The following is a 20,608-nucleotide window of genomic DNA, read 5'->3' as shown; positions in this document are numbered from 1 at the left end:
ACAATTAAAAATATTAACAAGCCCGTTACAAAGACACAATTACTCATCCAGAGGACTACTACGTTACTAGACATTTATCAAACGCTTGCCTGTCACCTCACAAGCTTATTTAGTTTGCATAGATCACAGAAAATAAAGGTGAGAATACAGTTGAATAGACATGAGGGAATACACCGATCAGCCACAACATTAAAACCAATGACCGGTGAGGGGGATTACATTAATAATCTTGTTCTAATACAGTGTTCTGCGGAGAAAGCTGGTCATGCTATTCATGTAGTTATTCAAACACATACCGCCCACCTAAATATTGTTGCAGACCAAGCACCCCCACCCCTTCCACACCACAAAAACTGCTCAAAGCAGCTAAAAAAAAAACCCATGAAAAAAACTCCCCAAACTGATCAAGTATCTGTGGGATGCTCTGGAACAACCCTGATCCACAGAGGTCCCACGGACTCCCCTACCAACGTCCTGGTGCCAGACACCACAGGACACCCTCAGAAGCCCTGCGTCCATTTCCCGATGCACCTGAACTTGGTGAGAGGCGCAAGGGAGAACCAAACAATATCAGGCAGGTGGTTTTAATGCTGTGGCTGATGGGTGTAAATCTAGCTACACAGCAGTAAAAATGTGTTTCACACGACACATAAAAAAAAATCTAATAAAAGACTGTGTTTAAAACATTGACCTTCCAAATCTGATGTAAAAACACATTCTGACCAGTTAAAATTCAGTACAAACATTTCCCTCATCCCCAGCAAAAGCCCTTTGAGATCCAATAAACAGAGGATATAATATAAAAGAGCCCTGCGTTTTAGAATTAAAAGCTGGGAAATAATATTACCTGTTAACAGATGTAACGCTGCACCGCTGGAAAAAAAACTCTTGACAGCTCATTTAAATTGCTAGCAGCCTAGTTGCTTCTGATATCTTCCATAGTGTTAGAGATACGAAGGTGCAGCTGTGCCTTGCAGTAGTGTACGTACGTGTTTGTCTTTGGAAGTATTCAAGTTTGTCACGTTTGTGTAGCAGGAGCAAAGTCATTACCCGTATAATCTAATTTTGCACAAAACAAGGTAAAATGCTGATAACATTCTGACCCTTTTGGCTTAAAAATTAGTAGTAACTAAACATTTATAAAACAGACAGGATATTACTACAGCGCCTGCAGTGTTTCTTCTACTATGTTAATGCTGTAGCTGGTTGTAGTGTAAATGATGATGCAGCTGGTTTAACAGGCTTAAGACAGCCTATTCTGTGTTTTCTGTTTAATCTTTCTCTGAGAAGCCCCGGTTGATTGTCAACTTCATGTTTGCATTGCTGTACTTTCTGCGCGGCCTGATGCGAGCTTACTCGAAATGCGACTCCTCTGGTTCCTCCTCACCGTGCTCATGGCCACATTGGTGAGCAGCATCTAGAGCCTCTGCAGTCTCCTCCACTGACCCTGGCGCATCCTCCGCGGCCTGTGGCGGAGAGTCGTCTGCGGCCGACTCATCTGCAGCCGGGGGTGGGATGAGGTCGACGGGAGGTGGGCAGGGAAGGTCTGCAGCTGGGAGAGAGGGCTCAGCGGGAGGGTCAAGGGACTCTACGGGAAGAGATGAAGGTGGACTTTGGCTATCTCTAGACTCAATGAGAAAGCTTTGTAGGTCTGAGGAAGGAAATGGTTCAGCTGGCGGGATGCCCGAATCAGACCAGTTCTCAGTGGAAGTGAGAGCAGCAGTAAGGTCCATGGCTGCCTGGGAGCTAAGCTCTGGCGGCTCACTCTGGTTGCTCTCTGTTGATGCTGAGAGCAGGACGCTGTCCTCCAGCTCCTCTGCACAACAGGAAATCAAATACAGTTAACAGTAACAGTGGTTGAATACCACAAAACATTTATTTTCCAACTCCATTATACATTTTTTTCTATCAAACTAATGTGGTTAACTCACCAATGCCAGATATATCATTGTCCTTCTCCTCGTGCATAGCCAGCGAGGTGTTGGTCATGTCGATGGACGACACGGACAGATCTAGCCTGTCCATCAAATCTGCAGGGTCAGGGTTCATCGCTGCCACCTCAGAATCAGTAAAGCCTGAGGGGAAAACAGCGCGAGACACTTGTTAATGACTTATTAATGGTTGTGTGTCATCATCCTACTAAGTGACTTGCACAGAGTATCTGAACTGACCAGGGTCCATCACTCTCTGAACAGGTGGAGGTAGATGAGTTTCCTGGAGGGCGACCTGCTCCAGATCTAACAAATCTTCACCTTGGCTCGAAGGTGCGATCAGAGGTGCCTGGAAACAAAGAGGTAGGAGAAATGCTGAACTTTAGATGGCTACTCAAATGTGAGGATTCCCCAGAGGCCATTGTGTGCTCTGGAACCCTTCTGGCTTTTTAAAATAATTACTACATGTATTAAATAATAAATACATTATTAAATAACTTGAATTATGGCCTCACGGTTGTATTCCTCAACTAATCAGTCAAGTAGCAGTTTACTTCCATGTGAGCCCGGACTCTTATATAAATATATATACAGTATGTGCAGTAACGCCGGCTCTGAGGCATAATAAAGGTTATTAGCTGTAACGCTAACAGTAACATTTACCTCTGTGTATCCATGTGTCGGCAGCTCTGGAGAGGGTGTCTCCTCAGGGACAGGGGTAGGAGGCTTGACTGGCGCTACATCAGGATTTGCAGGGATTCGGTGGAGGTAGCCATAACCGATGCCACAACCCAAACTGAGACCAAAAGACCATTTACAATGACACAGATGAACAAACTGCACATTTAATAACTGTGGGAAAACTGTTTTTTTGTTATCTTTTAAAAAGCAAAGTACAAAACAGAACAGCACCAATGCATAAGTATGACTCAAGGTGACACGCATTGGTATTCTCCAGTAAAGCTAGATTTATGCTCCTGCATTGGATCTACGCCACAGATACATGCTCTCATTTCTGTGTTGCGGTGATTTCCGTGTATGGTCCCATACCTGCCCTCTCCACCCCACGCTCCGTTCGGTGTGACCACCACCTCTCTGCAGACATCTGTGAGTGTGCTGTACACCAGTAGCTTCAGGGGCTTCCCTTCATGAACCTCAATCAATGAGAAGAAGTCTTCGGACTGCAAATCAGAAACTCGGAATTAACTTCAGATTGTCTTGTAAAAATACACTCATGGTGCAACTTATATGCACCATATAATATTAATAATAATACATCAAATACAGTCAAACCTTAGGACAATATGTAATCAACTAAACAGGGATGCAGGATTTTAGAATATGTCTTACATCTTGCAACACCTGATCTGCTCCAACAATGTAGTCACTGTGGGGCTGAAGTCCAGCCAGTGCAGCAGGTGAACTGGCTTCCACATCCTTGGAGAAAGAGGTTTCAGAGCAAAACAAACCAAAGATGAAGCCTTGGTGTATTTATGGTTATTGGGGCTGATTTGACAGTGAGGTCAAAAGCTTTTCATGGTTCTCTGATGGAACTCACCAGGACGTGCCAAACGTTCTCATTGGCTCCTTGGTAGCTGCAGAAGCGAACACTTGCACCCAGCAGACCCTGCCCTCCCCACATGGTACTGGGCACCACCTCCAGCTCACGAACCCTTGTGGTTTTGGTGCTGTACACCTCCATCTTTACTGCTCTCTCCATGTTGGTTTTCAGGAGCTCCTTTAGCAGGTCATTTTCCTCACTCTGGTATACAGAAATAAGAGTTTGACATTTTTATAGCAGTTGTTATTATAGCAACAAAGCATGTGTTTCCTTTATTTATATTCCTCTAGTTTCCATCAGAACAATCTATGACCAGTAGCTTTTTACTTGAATTATTACAATCCTACTGTCAGTAAACTTACAAGTCTTTTGTTGTCCAGAGACAGAATGAAGTCAAAGAAAGGTTGTAGTCCAGCATGTTCAGCTGGGGAATTTGGCTGCACCTGTCAAAACCAACACACAAAACTTGAAGTAACCTGAGTCATCTCAGCATAAAACAAGGTGATTAGAACATTCCTGACAAAAGGTAAATAAACAGCTGGCTGACTTGTTATTACATTCAAAGGATTTATTAAAATAACTTAATACAAACAACAGTTCACTCCAAAAAAAAAAAAAAAAAAAAAAAAAAACAATCTACAAAAAGCAGCCACTTTTCAAGAATTCAAAAAGCTCGAAAAACACTAAATACTTGGAATATAAATGCTTGTAGATCGATTTCTCGGTTAATCGACTAATCAATTCAGCACCACGGTATTAAGTCTTAGCGAGCACTCGTTGTTTTTCACTGCAGCATGAAAACTGAAGTTGAAGTAAAGGAATTTATAGACAGCCGGTATAATGTTCCATTTTACTTTGTTATTGCGCTAAAAACACATTTAATTTCCCGACACATCAATATTATCTACAGGAATTCTGACATTCATTCAATGCTGGAAACTGTAAGAGCGAAGTGGGCCTGGAGCTGTTTAATATTTTATTTGAGACAAGGCTCACGCTGCGATTCAAGCCTTAACAATACATTTCTGTAGCATAATTGCTCCAACAGAATGACAGATTAACAATGCCACCTCATCAGGTTATGCCGCCACTACTAAGCTAGCTATCTGTTAGCATACAGTAAGATGTCATAATAAGCTCCTGTACACGCCGCTCCATTTTCAACATCAACTCTGGGTCTTACGCCGTGCACATGGTATCCGTACGTCCCTCCTTCGGGTACTTCTGAACTCTGAGATAAACCCATTCTTGTCGGGGACTATTAAATATTATTCTAATCAGAAAATAACGACTGAGAATTATCACGGTTGACACGTCGCGGCCATCTTGTCTGCAGCCCAAAACAATCGATCATCGCTGCTGTCGAGCGCAGGTACACACAAACCAACACAAAGAAACACAACACAGACATACACATAATAACAGTGTAACATGTTTGTAAGCCTAATAGTTTTGTATTTTGGATACTGTCATTTTAAATAGCGCCACAACTGCATCATGTTCAACTGATAACATGTAATAAAACTGTGCTAATAAAAACACTCTGATTCTATTTTAGAGAATGTAAATGTGTAGATGCAAAGTGTCTTCAGTAAGGACAGCGAAAGAAAACAACCGGAGCAGACATTTTTAAATATCCTGCCAAAGAAAGAAGATGTAGTTCACAACATTAATAAATGGATTTGCTATAGTATTCACTTGATGTGAGCCACTTCCTGGGTCTTGGTATCGTTTACTGGAATGCTTTAGTTTTTACTGTCATCATAACATTTTATAATACAGTGAAGCACATTAACTTTTATCATTGATGAAAGTTCTTGATCTCCGCCAAGCCCCTTTTCTCTTTACAGTTCCTAAGAAGCAATGACTTGTCAAATCAGTTGTTAAATAAATAAAAAATATTTTATTTTTTCAATCCAGTACAGAGATGTTCTGAACAAGGACAATGCACAGTGCATTTATTAAAAATCATTCACAACCTGAACATTATCATTATCAAATATTTTTGGCAAACATAGTAAAAAAAGAAGAACAAGAAATTAAATAACATGTCAGATTGTTATAAAAGTTTCAGACATTAAAAAAAGACATATATTAATTACTTAAGTGTAATTTATCTTAAAGGCAAATCATTTATAGGCAATCGAAAAAAATAACCAGCAGAAAAAAATATTTTAACAATAATTTTTTTTTACACTGAAATATTCTTGCAAATACATTAAAGCGGTGCTCTTTACATTTCCCTCTCTCTCACCTTCTTGTTCTAGCACAAGAATTCTTCAAATCAGCTATAAAAGCTGGGAATCAGTGACTGAATAAATCTGCTCTGTGCTTGTTTCCGTCAGGCCGATCAGAGACTCAAGAAGGTGGGTGCTCGACTCGTACTGTGGAAAATGAACAGAGCTAAACAGCTGGAGGTGGCGAAAGCTGTCTGGGTGTCTGTGTCCTTTGAAAGAGCTGTGCAGTGGTCCAGAGGGGTAGTCGCTGTCAAAGAACTCCAGGTCGGAGTCAGAGGAGGGACTCAGGTCCATGTATCTGCCTAAGGAATAGTCTACAGTAGGGGAGGGGGTGTTGGGGAAGCCCCCAAGAGAGTTGTCGTCAAAGAAGCCCCTGGCTTGATTTGCATTCTCATCCAGATAATCTGTCCTGCTTTTATTATCTTTGAATGCATTAGTTGGACATGGTCCCATAGTGTCAGTAGTTGTGCTGTGAGGGGCAGAGCTGTCACTGTGCTGCCTCACTGGTTCTCCTATGTGCCTCAGTTGGCTGCACAAAGAGTAGTTATTATTTTCAGAGTCACTGAGACTAAGGGCACAAGTCAACCCTCCATCAACTACAGGACAATTCTGACTTTCGCTGAGACATCCTCCTGCATCGCAGTCAGAGGAAGAACAAGAGGACTCCGTGGTGTCACTGCTGCAGCTGTTGTCTTCCACTACCAACCGCTCTGGGATGTATTGGAATGAAGGAGTTGGAGGCATGCTGAGAGGAAGGTCATCTTCCTCCAAGGTAAACCCGAATGGACAGCTCTTGTCCTGTCCACTCTGCTCCGGCTGGACCTCACCTCGGTCCTCAAACTCCTGAAGCTCCTCTGGAAGTTCTGTTTGGTCCTCTGGTGTTAGTGTTTCATCTTGGAGTCTCCTCTCCAGTCCAAGTCTCATAACAGTGTGGATATAATGGGTCTGCACACGTCTGGAGTCGAATTCGAAGCGTCCCTGAGTGTTTCCACAGTTGTCTTTAGTGCAGCCACATGGGAAGTTGAAGCGGTCCACCTGTGTGTCAAAGATGGTAGGGAGAGAAAATGAGAAATTACTCAAAAACAACAGGATTTAACAATCACTGAGAACAAATGTCTGCCCCAAAAATCTGACTAATAAACTTCCCACCCAAATTTCAGATACTGAAAAAAGAAGCATTAACCCCACAGAATGATGTGCTAGTATATAATGAATGTCAAGGAGACTTGTGTGCTTTACGCTCCTGTCATACATCCATGACTTTTGGAGTTTATACAATTAAAACAGGATTGAAAATGTTATAAATAAGATGTTAAAAGCATTAAACATATTGTCTAAAACATACAATTTTTAAGTGTTTGATTTAAGGTTTAGTGCACTTTATGTAAAATTGTGTTTAATGAGTGTTATAGGTCACATGGCTGGAGTTAAGATCATGACATTGGCATTGTGGGTCAGAACCAATACGTATTCAGTGGAAAGACAAATTAAGCTTAATCTACATGTGGTCCAAAAAAATTGTAATGTAGATTTTGCTTACATTTTACAACATATTTAATGCCATTTCATCAGTACACTCGCTGAAAAGACTTCTACGATGACTGAACATTTTATATTTCTATGTTCTTTATCTTCTTGTAGTTTGAACATAAAGCTTCAAAACACCTCTGTGATGCATCTTGGACCAGTGCGGCTACACATACAGTGACTTTTCACTTCCTCTACATTGTGCAGTGTGTCCCAGTTTGACGTATATACGTGTATGTAATGATGAAGTGTTGTACCTGGCACTTGATGCCTGCCAGACTGCATGCACATGTCTCTGGCTCACAGAAGCCCTGGCAGTCACATCCACACGCCTCTCTGGAGAGCCGTAGGGCATGAAGCTGCCTCTTCTCCTCCCTGTCAATGGACTTCACTCCAGCTGCCTGGAGGAGGGCTTGCCGCTGTTTGGAAGAGAATGGCTGAACAAAACCTCCATCCTCCAGTTCAGCGTCACTAATGTGGATGTCAGCGTTTTCATCTGGGACTTGATCCACAATGAGCCTATCTGCTTCCCGCTGGTCGATGGCCCCACTAGTGATCAGCTGGAATCAACATAACATATAAAATAAGAAAACTGCTACAAGAATGTGAGGTACAAATTATAAGAAACCAAGAGAACTTACTTTATGTTTCAATGCCTCGAGCCTCTCTGCTCTCAGCCTTTTTCTGAGCCTCTCTTTGCGCCTGTGTCGTTGTTCTAGTGCATACTCTGCCACAGTGTACCTTTGGAGAGCACTGTGCCTCCGTACCATGCCTAGGGTGGCACCTCCTCGGCTGGGCACACTGATGAAGCCCTGGCATCGCAGGAAACTGAACACTGTCACCTGGTCAAAGTGCACATTGCTCTGACCCTTCTCAAACTTTGGCCTCTTCAGGATGGACCGAACTGTTAGTGTTAGGAAAACAGAGAACAAAAATATCAAATGAACTGAAGATCTGTCTGGTGCACTCATAATCTAGTGCTTTAAATCTAAACATTAAACAACCATAACAATATATTGTGAAAACACACATCTGTCAGAGCAGTCCAACTCTAAGCATTTATTTATAAAGAGTAGAAAATCACTCTGTATCACATGATGGGATTTTGGTCTTATTTGAAGGACGACACTATGCATACTAAAGTATTTCTGCCTACAAGCGGTCCTAACCTGGTAGGGACCACCAAGAGATGGTTTACAGGCAGAAGCAACCTATAGAAGAAAAGATGATTTGGACCAAAATATTGGCGTTGACGCCCTTAACAGAAACAAGGGATGTGTGTAATGTCTAACAGTATATTACAGTACTTCATTTTTTCAAATTATACAGGACTTCAAGAGATGTCTTAAAGAAAGTTTATTTCTTAAAGCTTACATTAGTCACACAGGTATACACATAAATCCTACAGTTTTATTTTCTAACTGTTAGACTTCATTGATACATACCAAGTACTACTTTAATCCACAGCAGGAGGGTATTTAGTCCTAATTTAACTTCTTTGAAACAATTCTAAGCTTCTTGAATAATATGAAGCCTGGACTCTAAGACACTGCAGATTTGTGAGTGGCCACTAGGGGACACACTACAGGTGCTTCAGTACATTGACTGAGGTCAATAGTTGAACATACTGTACATGTGGAAAGGAAATACCAAGCAAGAAGTGTGTTGCAACAATGGACAGTAACAGCATTACACAGTGAGAAAAAACTAAGTGCCTGACTGCTGTTATGTAAAGGTTTACCACAATGTTATTACTCTCTTATTGACAGTTAGCTCTCCAGTATCCATCAGGTTACTGTTTAGTGTAACAGTTTGGCTCCAACTAATTGTCTGACCTTCACACATAACTGAGGCTGAACTCTAGCTGCAAAAGTCAGTAAACAACTGTGACCCACTCAGCCCCGGCTGAATACTCTATTAAACCTTGTACTTACAATACAGGGCATGATTGTCCTGTTCAAAAGCATACTATAAACTTTGTGAAATCTCTCTAATCCTCTGTTTGTTTGCACGTAAGTGTCCGCATTGTGTGCAGCTCTTTCTCTCCTCTGGCTCTGCCTACTTCCTCCTCCCTGTCCTCTTGTTTTCTCTGTGTTGGACCATAGCCTGGAGGACTGCCTCTGGCTGTAAGTGCCTCATTCAAGATACTCTTTATTATTGTCCTCTTGGACATCCTGTTTCTGCTCTTTTATCACTTTCTCCCATGTGCATGTTGTTGTTGTTGTCAATCTGTTTGTTTCCTTCTCCTGCCTTTTGTATGCTGGTGTAGTTTGTTTCTCTTTCCTGATCTTTATAGGACAGACACGGTTATGTGGCTCAGATTTTATCTGTTTGCAGTTAGGAGTAGCTAAATATCCTGGATCTACGTGTCGTGTATTTACAGTCTGTGCATAATTGTGTTCAAACTCAAATGAGCACCATTGCATGTCTAGTGATTCTGGATGGGATATCCCTCCTCTGTTGCTCTTCCTTTTTTTTTATCCATTAAAGGTTATTCCGGGGAATTTTTATTTTTTTTGCTGTTATAATTAGAATGGTTGTGAGAATGGTTTAAAACTGCACCATGTAGGCTGTGCATCCAGTCACGGTGAGAGCTAAGATGTGCAGCTGTGTGACATCTGAATAAAGTCATTTGATATTAGTTGTTTAAAGAGACCCTGCTATTCAAATACATTCCACAACTTGCTATTGTTTAGGCAAATGATCTTCTACACAACCGGGCGGACAGTCCAGAGCGAATCATTCTGTATGTACTATCTGGAACGGCCCTAAGATTAGCGTTTTCATATCAGTCAGTCATAACTGAGCTGCTGCTGGGTGATAAGAGACACTCCTATAAAACTCTGATGGGAAAACGGACAGATAAGGAAGAGGTTTGCATTATTTGAAAGGCAGGGGAAAAAAAAGGTCCTTGGTTTTGGAGACTTACTAGGCAAACGGTTGGGTGAAGAAGGACTGTGAGGTGTGAAATCTCGGTTTTCACATGAGCTGCTCTCCCCTTCGGACTCCCACTCTGAGGAGGCAGGGGAGGAGAGAGAGGATGGAGGAGAAGAGGAGGAGGAGGAGGAGGATGGGGAGTAGCAGGGATCTTCATCTACCTCTGCAAACTTTCTCTTGACGATGCCTCTCATTGTTTGGCTGTGGCAGTTCATATACATTCTGCATGAACACAAAGGAAAGAGGGACATTGGTTTAAATAATTAACGCACTGTGGAAATAAATGCTCACACCAACAATCTAAGAAAGACCATGTATGGACATTATGTAAATCATTGAATTAATAACGCACTAACAATTCAGGAACACAGCGACGTGTGCTCTGAGTTTATTTAAGACACCAAATTTACACAGCAGCACCTTTTGAAAATGCCAGCTGGAGGAATAAGAAGTGTTTCCTGTCGAAAGCTGCACCTCTGCTGGTTGAGCCGGTTTCAGGCTACAAGTTTGTTTAGGCTAATTACATCTTGATAGTGACAATCACACAAAGTGATGTTTCAGGAGTGAGCAAATACGAACGGAAACCCTGCTTTCACTTACAACCAGCTGTGCACTTTAGGGAGTAAAAAAAAAATCAGCAGTTCTTCTTCTTTTCCGTACAGAGTAATTAACATTCCAGCGATTCCTCAAGTTTTTTCTGAAGAATACATGGAAACGGACCGGCCAATGGTTACACTCTAAGGGCCGGGGGTGTAAGTGGTGCAAGTGGCTGCTATTTTTGGATATGACCACAGAGAGTAAATCCAAGCACGAGTTATTGGAGGGTAACAAAACTTGGATAGGGTTTATAAAACTACAGAGGAGAATAGTGCTGAAAAACAGAGCTATGTCAAAAAATCTAATCTTTTATGCATAGCTTGATTTAAAGCATCAAGCTATTTAAATCAGTAGTGACTTCTGACTTCAGCTTAATTTGTGGCTGCAAAAACTGCAAAAAAAACCAAACATTTTCAGTCATCAGTCAATGCTAGCTGATTTATTCATCGGCTTGAACCATAATATGTCATTAAACAAAGAAAATACACAGTAGAATTTTGCATAATTCAAAAAGCAACAATTGAAAACTCTTAAATAGTGTAAATGAGCAAACCAAATATTGACATTTGGAAAAGTTTTGACATTTGTTTCCATTTAGATTCAGGGTGTAGACTTTCCCAACAGTCACAACCTTGTCGTAAACACCATCATGATCCAGTAAGTAACAGTAGCACAACATCTAACCAGAATTTAGGCCAAATTTCCCTAAAGTTCCCAGAGAGAACATTGGGGAAAAGGCAAGTCACTGAAAGGAGTTCAGCATTTGCATACACCAGGCAAAACAATGACATTTCTGACTGTCGACCGCGCTGACATGCCTTATCCCGTCCCCCATTTATACACAGTGGAACAGGGTCCACAATACGCGAGGCTTCTGATTGCCTGCAGTAAGCAAACACCTTGAACCAGTGAGGATGTGTGTCTGTGTGTGCGTGTGTGTGCATGTGTGTGTGCGTGTGTGCACTCAGACTGAGCAACTTCCTGGATCCATCAGCAAGTATGAGGCGAAACAAGAGACAGCGGATCCTCTGGTGCTATTACACTGTTTACACATTGGAGGTGCTACATGAAATAATTTATCTGCATGGCTGTTAAATGTTCCTAGAGATAAAATGACTGATTAAATAATCACTCTTGCCTCATATCTGTCAGGATGGAAAGGCTCCACTGTACATGTAGGTACCCTCTGAGACCACATCAATAATTTAAAGGATCAAAGCAGCAGCTGCGCAAAATACACGTGCGCGTTCACGTGAAAGAGGAAGGTGGATATACTGTATTAATATACTGAAGTAGTTAAAAAAAAAAAAAATATATATATATATATATATATATATATATATATTTTTTATTTTTTAATTTTTTTTTCCAGACACAACTTGAAAAACGAACTACCGTGTCGCACAGCAAGGTCACAGTTGTGTTGGGACACCCGTTAAATCGCCGCAGGAATGCTGCGCGGATGTGACACGGGGTTTTCATTGGACGAGCGCAGGAGTAGCTTCCTGTCGGGTGAAATGGCAGTCATTAGGCAGCTGACCTCTTCACCTCTCGCGGAGGGAGACGCGCACACGGCGAACATGTCAGCCACAATGACAACACTATTAGCCGCTGCACGGCAGAAACACTTGAGGCTGCAGTCTCATTTAATCCGGAGCAAACTTCCACCGCCGCTCCGGAGCACCACGGCACACACAAACACACACTCTCTCTCACACACTCACATACACACACTAAGTCAGAGTCGTTGTGTTGGGAAGTTTGTGTAAACATTTGAGCAATTTCTAAGCTCTCCGTGTTAACATGTACATTTAAAACGCAGTGACAACAAAATTAGCAGCAACAGCCCTACTTATAGCTATATTTCACTAAAATATTCAGTATATAAACGTTGACATAAAATACCACAAAGCTCTAATTAAGTATAAGTTAAACAACTAAAACTTAATGACAGAAGCCTTTGTAAATATTATACGTATTATTCGTTAAATTACTCACCAAGAAGTAAAAGGCAGCATAATAAAAGAGAGTGCTGAATTTGACACGGAGTTATGGGTCTTGTCCGTGCTCCAGCCAGCTGAGCATTGTGTTTATGTGAAGCTACACAGGAGTACCAGTGTGAACGTGAGAGGACTGGCTGGGAGCTCCCAAAGACACAAAGCGTAGCGACAAGATAGTTCACCCCACACGCGCTACAAGAAACTTCGCACCTGCGCATAACTGTCTGCATAGCTAGCTAATCAGTTAGTCCGCTTCATGAAACATCATGAGCGTTTTAATTTCACTGATTTAAATACATATCACGATGTTTGGCCTCGAAATAAACTGTTATAACGGCGTTTTTTGATCAGTTTATCCCAATCATGTGTAACAATTAATACATTTTTAATATTTATCCTCTGCTGGGATATCTCCATACGTTTACCTAAACATTCAGCATCGCTCTTAGCTTAATATCGATTTTGGCCCTATGATCTCAACGCTATGACCAACAAAACCGGAAGTCATTGAGTTTGTATCCTCTTGCTTCTCACAACTGGTCTCTGCAGCTCCCCTGTCTGTCTTGACGCAGACAGTGACACACGCAGAGGCGGGACACGCTCATGACTCTCCACTGCCCACAGATTCCTGTCTGTTGTGTTCACACTGTTCTGTTACCACTAGAGATGTGGTGGAAAATAAATAACCTTTAAACCTTCATCTGATGATTATTGTCAGAAGGCAATCAGCCAGCATTATGCACGAGACAGGACATGTGTCTTGGAGTTGCGTATGTTTACAGCTGTAGTGTGCACTTTAGTCAGTTTTTGTTTATTATTTTTAACAGACAACCAGTTACATTTGGAGACATGGAAAAATAATGGGAAGTAAAATTAAATTAAAATGAAGTAGTATTCAAATTTCATGACAGTGCCTAAATTATTTCTTTCATGGCCTTTGCTTCCAGACCGTCTGTTTTTTTTGTGTGTGTCTGTGTAAACCTGTGTAAAGTTGTAAAAATGGTGATCAGAGACTTACCTTTAATAAGTCTCTCCATAGGTGACACACACGCCTTGCCATTCATGCTATTTTACTGTAATATGAATCCTGTAATTTTGTATTCGGGCACTCCCACTGCTGCATCGTAGAGATGCTGTAGATGGACGGGATTATGGATTTAGGTGTAAAACCTCCGCCTCTTCTACTCAAGAAAAAAAAAAACCTCTTCCCTGCTGTCAAGCTACACTCCTCAACAACAGATGTGGTCAGTGATTATAAATTTATCTATGTACACATAAACACACACACTATCCAAATTGAGAGTTTTTACATAAAGACGACTGTGAGCGAGAAAAAGTAAAAGCGGCTGGATTAACATTCCAGCGTCTCTGCTTTTAAAGATAATCACAGGCTACTCTGCGTGCCCAACTGGGAGGCAAATGAAGCTCAGTGCTGAGGGAGACAGACAAACAGAGCGTTAGGTTAACAGATGGACAGACAGATGAGCAGAAAGAGGGACGGGCCCAAAACACTCCTGAGATTGAGCTTTGACCCCCCCCCCCCCCCACACACACACACACACACACACATTGATACACATCAGTGTATTTGTTTCAACAAAAACAGCACTAATGCCTAAATATCTGATGGTCCAAATACTGCTGGCCAGAGGACAGACGGATTGTCTTGACCTCAGCACTCAGCGGAAGTGTGTTATAAGTCTGTGACCCACTTTGGCTGGGATCACTATGGAGCATAGCATGTGTGTGCCCCACTGACTTGCATGGGGACTAAACACCAGGGAGGCAGTGCTGCAGAATAAAATGGGGATTAGTACAGTGAAACAGCACATGAAATAACCAAGATTTATTATTGTCCCTAACTGGACTTCTAGCTGTATTGATCTAGGGCCGGATGTTTGATATAAGGTATCTGTGTGTCCTCTCTCAGTTCCTGGTGTGGCTTATTCATAACACATGATCAAAGTGCTACGTGAGGCTTCGAGGCTATTAATAGTACAATCACACTGGCTGGACAAAAATACATCTGTGCAATACAGTTGGAGTTTCCTGTTTCCTCATGCAGGCTGTTACCACGCACACTGTGACTTTGTTGCTTTTTAATGCGTCAGGATCCTTTTCAGTCCAACTAGTGCAGCACCAAACATGGAAAGAGTTGAGTCATGGAGCAAAATTAATATTGCACTCTAACGGCACTGAACTGGTTGTTTTTGGATCAGTTTCTATAGTAAACACAAACCTATTCTGTCACATTTTTCTTTTTTATATAATTCACGTTATCAGTGCAGCCATGGAAGTGTAAACCGACCCAGACTCCTGACCTGACTGCCTTCCTTTTATTTTCAGATTCATTGCCATTCACATGTCATGTAAATCACAATGAAGCGCTGACAAATTGTGCCCAGGTGACTCATTATTTCAGAGCTGCTTTCATTAACACTGCCCTGTAGTCATATTCTGCGTCTAACAGAGACAACAGTGAGGGTAAACCATTACTCCACTTTCAGTCCACAGTCCATGTTACATAACTTCGAGTTAACCTACATTATGGCAGCCTCTCAGGTTGCTGCCACTGGCTCTTGTGGCCCCGTTTTCTCAGTCAAGCTGTGCCAGCGATGGCCCACATACAGCAAATATACTGACAAAGTTTGACAAAGCTCCAGGCATGTGAAACTCTGCCCCAGTTCTGCCTGTCTTGGTGTGGTTACTATAGCAAGGATTTACCCTCTTTTAGAGGCCACACTAAGCTTTCCTGGGCACAACAGGAAGTATCAGGTAGTAACAGACTGTGTGTAGTCATGTAAAGTGCAGGCTACATGCTCCCTGGAGATTGTTTTGTCTTCCTGGAAATGTCAACCTTAATAGATAGATAGATAGATAGATAGATAGATAGATAGATAGATAGATAGATAGATAGATAGATAGATAGATAGATAGATAGATAGACAGAATGTCACATGTACTCATGAGGTGGCTCCTTTTCACAAAGCCACTGATGTCATATTTTGACAATCGTCACCATGGTCACAAGGGCAAATATAGCGCAGCCGTTTCTATTTCAGAGGAAAGGCGGTGAATCATTATCCTCGCCTTCATCAGCAGCTGCGTGGCCGCGCGTCGTCATCTTCGTCTACATTGTCATCATCTTCGCAGTTATTATTGTAATTGTTTTTTTACGTCAGCGATGTTCTACGTGGTTCTGACTTCAGGTTTGCTCATCTTTGCAAATGTAGCTATTTGTGCGTGAAGCATCTGCATCACAACTCTCGCATTTACATACTTAAATGTCAAACTTTAAGGAATTCCCAATAACATCAAGTTGTGATTTTGCAACTAAATGTGCACCATGCTAATGTTTGGAAAATCATTTTTATTTATTCGTATTGAGAGTTTAAAACTCTTTGCGGTTGTGGTTTGAGTTTTTTTTGTGTGTGTTTTTTTGTTGATGGTGATTGCTGATATAAAATCAGTATAGATAAGCGTAACAATGTGATACATTGAGGTGTGACTAATTATAAATCAATAATTTCTTCTTTTTTGTTATTGACAAATACTCAGATATGCTCCAGAGAATGTCACACAAACAATGGAAACCATGGCCTGTAAGGCTCCTGACCCACTATGTGTCTACCACAGTTCCTTCTTTGTTGATTTTGGTATTTTTAGTAACATTGTGTAACATTGTGGGCACGTGTAATGGTACATGGATCAGTGCATGGTTTCGGTAATCTGCCATTGGAGCCATTTACAAATACTTTTAAAGGCGTAGACCTCCAAACGTGTAGGCTTTATATTGATTTATGCTCATTTCAAAGCCACCACTCCATTGAAATTGCAGGTCACAGGAGCCGGTCCGCCGTTGTGTGACTTTGGAATTTTAACAGATTAATTCAGATCGGAACTAGTTTACGCACAAAAATGACACAATAGCACAAATAAACTAACCGTTGGAGGCAGCGGTAGACTGACAACAGCAATCTGAAAGTAAGTGGAGTTGATTGGCTTTGGTCATAATCAATATAATGGTTCAGGTACCTGTCTGATGGTAAGGTGAGTATATATATATATATATATATACGTATATATATATATATAGTGTGCAATTAAACTGACCGAGAGTTTGCTGCGTTTTTGCATGTTTTCCACCAGCAAAATCACCAGATCATGTACACAACAGTAATAGATAGATAGAAAGTTAGATAATAGATAAGACAACAGACAACAGACAAGTACCTCGTAAAACCCCACTTATGTAACTATTGGTTTAAACAAAGCAGCAAACAGGCACAGGCAGAGACCTGCTTGAATGTTTTCAGACTGTTCCTGGTAAAAAGTTTATAAAGAAATCAGGCACCCAAACCCTCAAACGATGTGGCAAACGTATAGGAAACTCTCACTTTCTCCACTGTGGAAATGCCATCAGATAAAGACTTTGGGTACAATTTCACCATTGTGACTCCTTAAGTGATATGTCAACTGCCATCCTTTTGTCTGCGTAGTGGTTTCAGTTCAGGGGGTGACACCAGAGAGCTTCCTGTGGCTCTCTAATAGCAGCTTTTGGCCTTAAGCCAAGAGTGTGACAGCCTAAACTTGAGGCTGGGCCAAGGGTGATACTTTATTTGTGTAGCAGAGCAAATGGGGTGACAAAATGTTGGGTGCCACATCTAGGCTGGGAAGCTGATGTGAGAGAGATTGGTGCTTTGTTTGTGATTAGCTGCAAATGTATAATTCAACAGTTTTCACGCACATTATATTAGCATAGCAGCTGTAATATTACAGTGTTGTTGCCAAAGCAAGTCAAGCTGCAGCCCGGAGTGCAAAGTAGGTTACACAAGTACAGTGTTCAACAGAAGTGATCTTATCTGTAGGTGCATGTGAGCAGCTCAAGCTGTAACAGCAACGCAGCTGTATGATTGGGTTTGACATTCCCCCTTCAACAATGAGCCTCTTGTCAACAGTAGAGCTGTGTGCGACCTTTCTTACAAACTCTCCCGTGTGATGCAACGTGAACCCACGAGGCGTTTTCCATCGGGGGGCTGTAGTAAAATGCATCAGTAAGCAGAGATGTATTTCTTCATGTTCCTGTTGTGGCGGTTTTATTGTGCATGCACAATTAAAGACTCTGAAAGTTGTGTGAGTGTGTTCCTGCTCTCATGTTGCCACGGCTGATTGCGCCTGGCCGTCAGCCCTGCAGTGGGAGCTCCTGTGCACTCTGAGCTCCAGCACAGTGTACTCTGCTGTTGCTGTTGGCTGTCACATGTGGCCCCATGTGAGGCTTTAGCAGCAGCGAGCAGCAGAAGGAGGAAGGAGACCTGCTCTGTTCTCAGCTGTTCAGGCCAGTACTAACTGTTCTGTGGAACTGTGTGGGTGAGACTGTCTGACTCCCTCCCCCCCTCCCTCCTCTGTGTGCTCAATCCCTCTTCTTCCACTGCAGCTGGCAAAACACATGCATTCAAAGCTGACAACACAACTGTTAGACACAGGGTGGGCTTTTTATTTCTCTCAATGATTTCTCACCACACTATTTCTTGTTACATAGTGATGTTTTTGTACAACGTGTGAAGATGTACTGGAGAAGGTGTATTCGATGTGTGTCGGTGAACACATGCTGTCCAGTAATCCTTTAGAGCAATGTATACACGTGCACTTGGCAAACTGTAAAGGAGATAATGTTCCAGATAATGTTCAACAATGATCTGTCAACAAGGAACCAGCTGAGATGCCCTTTAACCATTTCGCTGTGAATGAGACGAGGCACGTTGCTGTGGCGCCATCTCCTGGTGTCTACATGATAGTAGGAGACTTTTTGTCAATGAATGAGCTACTTTCTCCACTGGAGGCTGCAGGCTTTATAATGCCATCCTGCTGTGACTGGACTGCATTCAGACATCATTTGCTATTGTGCAAGTGCTTTTACTGTAATCTTAGATATATACACATTTTCTCTTTAAGCATCTGACTGCTGTGTGCAGAGCAGGTCTCACTTGGAAAAACCTCAATACTGATCAGAATTTAGCAACATTTGAATCAGAGTTACATCTGTTTAGTTGTTTTGTTACACTTTAATTCTTGCTAATTTATTTTATTGTAGTTTTAGAGACTTTCAGAAAGCATAAAATGAAACTGATTAAAGATACAGACTACACTAACTGCTGTCTAATAGTAGGTCGTGGTCGTGGAGGAATACAAACATCTGGTTGTTCACCTCAGCAATAAACTGGACTGGACACACGCCCTGTACAAGAAGGGCCAAAGTCGTCTTTGTGGGAGCTCAGAGAGACAGGAAGAGACTCAACAAGCTGGTCAGACGGCCCGGCTCTGTCCTGGACTGCTCTCTGGACTCCATAGAGGAGGTGGGTGAGAGGAGGACGTTAGCCAAGCTGACATCAATCATGGACGACCCCTCTCACGCACTGCATCAGACTGTAAGGGACCTAAGCAGCTCCTTCAGCAGCAGAAGAAACGCTACCGCAGGTCCTTCATTCCAGCTGCCATCAGGCTGTACAACACCAGCCTGTGTCAATAGTTAGACTAGGCCTCATTTTTGGTTTTTACAGTAATTTTTTGCACTAAGAAATCTGCTTTTTGCACTGCCTTATGTTGCACGACCCACTGCCTCACCATATTATAGTTTCATAGTTTCAACAATTATTTTTTTGTAAAGTTTCCACCACCACGCTGTACATACAGAATGTCTTTATATTTCTATTTTTCTCTGATCCACTGCTTTTTGGTCAAAAGTGTGAAATTAAGTACAATATTTGCTTTGCACTAACTCCAGAGAGAAATATCCAGCTATATTTAGCTGTTTAATGCTTGCTCTGTGTATTGTTTTCACCATTGACTTTAAAGTTGGATAAACCCTCTATCTGGGGGTTTAAGCTCAATGTAGGTGGCTGTCTCTATCTCGTCACTGCCTGTCACTGCCTGACTCCCAGTTAAATTAAAAATGGTCAAAGAGGTGATGCGCGAGTGGAGCTGAGGCAGGCGGATGAGGCAGGCGTAGGCAGACAGCTAGTGACTTACAAACCCTTATTTGATGTAATGACAGGTGGGAAACAATTGTAATGAACAGGGACACCATCAACACCATTTTTTTTCTGTAAAGTTGGATGTTTCAACATAGTGCTGTATGGAGATTGATTTGCATTGGTTTTGTTGGAGTCTTTTGATCACAAAACAGATTACAGCAGCTATGATTTTATTGCTATCATTATGCTCTGGCAAAGCTCTGCCAGGCCAATCAGTGGGTTTGGTCAACCTTTCTATGGTGATTGACACGTCATCTCAGCTCCATGGAGATGAATTTGTTTACAACAAACTTGCTCTGACTGGGTGCAGGACTACCCAATTCCATGCAGAGGTATTTTTTTTCTCTGTCTCAACTGCAACACACACCCCATAATGACTCCCATTCTGATAAGAATTAGGTTTGACTTTGTCAGGCTACACTAACTATGAAAGTTGGCTTAAATTAGCCAGTGTATTTTAAAATAAGTAACTACAAAAGTAAGAGGCCTTATGCAACTTGTCACATTTGTCACCTGCAAACATAGCAAAAAACAGTTCAGTACAGGTCTTGTAACATCCTGCTATAGTTTATATATATATATTTTTATGACATGTCGCCTGTAAAATATACCTTTCTCTTACAGTTTAGCAGGGTATAAAAAGGATGTGCCAACCATTTGGTAGAATTGTCACTCCACCCTTTGAGCACCAACGGACTAATCATCAACAGGAATAAGCGCTAGACAATTTCCATGCACTGTCAGCTATCCTGATGCTTTGGTTTCGTTCTGATCAGCAGAACAGCAG

The 20,608-nt window shown here is 41.8% G+C and overlaps 2 protein-coding genes across 2 annotated transcripts; both read right to left on the bottom strand.

The window, feature by feature from the left end:
* Window positions 1–83: 83 nt before the first annotated feature.
* On the bottom strand, window positions 84–4,909 carry gorasp1a (golgi reassembly stacking protein 1a). Its single transcript, XM_084547401.1, has 9 exons — window positions 4,676–4,909; window positions 3,855–3,935; window positions 3,490–3,693; window positions 3,282–3,368; window positions 2,982–3,112; window positions 2,595–2,727; window positions 2,172–2,280; window positions 1,932–2,075; window positions 84–1,816 (listed from the first exon to the last, which is right to left on the bottom strand). The coding sequence occupies exons 1-9, from the start codon at window positions 4,736–4,738 to the stop codon at window positions 1,353–1,355; spliced, it is 1,416 nt and encodes a 471-aa protein (XP_084403527.1). The 5' UTR covers window positions 4,739–4,909; the 3' UTR covers window positions 84–1,352.
* Window positions 4,910–5,452: 543 nt separating this feature from the next.
* LOC311489147 (cysteine/serine-rich nuclear protein 1-like) lies at window positions 5,453–13,345 on the bottom strand. The gene is made up of 5 exons (XM_084546095.1): window positions 12,789–13,345; window positions 10,186–10,415; window positions 7,898–8,160; window positions 7,514–7,816; window positions 5,453–6,764 (listed from the first exon to the last, which is right to left on the bottom strand). Exons 2-5 carry the CDS (start codon window positions 10,412–10,414, stop codon window positions 5,781–5,783), a joined length of 1,779 nt encoding a protein of 592 aa, XP_084402221.1. The 5' UTR covers window position 10,415; window positions 12,789–13,345; the 3' UTR covers window positions 5,453–5,780.
* Window positions 13,346–20,608: the final 7,263 nt, after the last annotated feature.

Source organism: Chelon labrosus, assembly GCF_963514085.1.
Source record: "Chelon labrosus genome assembly, chromosome: 6".
NCBI classification, from domain to species: Eukaryota; Metazoa; Chordata; class Actinopteri; order Mugiliformes; family Mugilidae; genus Chelon; species Chelon labrosus.
The sequence above is the reverse complement of the archived record's forward strand: the minus strand, read 5'-3'. Positions and strand labels throughout refer to the sequence as shown.

Bases quoted from the DNA above. Each gene is read 5' to 3' on its own strand.
- LOC311489147 (XM_084546095.1), bottom strand. From the start codon at position 10,414: ATGTATATGAACTGCCACAGCCAAACAATGAGAGGCATCGTCAAGAGA. The intron at 7,817-7,897 runs GTAAGTTCTCTT...TGTTGATTCCAG, and splicing joins TCGAGGCATTGAAACATAAA to CTGATCACTAGTGGGGCCAT. The intron at 6,765-7,513 runs GTACAACACTTC...TTTGACACACAG, and splicing joins TGGCAGGCATCAAGTGCCAG to GTGGACCGCTTCAACTTCCC.
- gorasp1a (XM_084547401.1), bottom strand. From the start codon at position 4,738: ATGGGTTTATCTCAGAGTTCAGAAGTACCCGAAGGAGGGACGTACGGA. The intron at 3,694-3,854 runs GTAAGTTTACTG...TCTGTATACCAG, and splicing joins CTCTGGACAACAAAAGACTT to AGTGAGGAAAATGACCTGCT. The intron at 1,817-1,931 runs GTGAGTTAACCA...CCTGTTGTGCAG, and splicing joins CAATGATATATCTGGCATTG to AGGAGCTGGAGGACAGCGTC.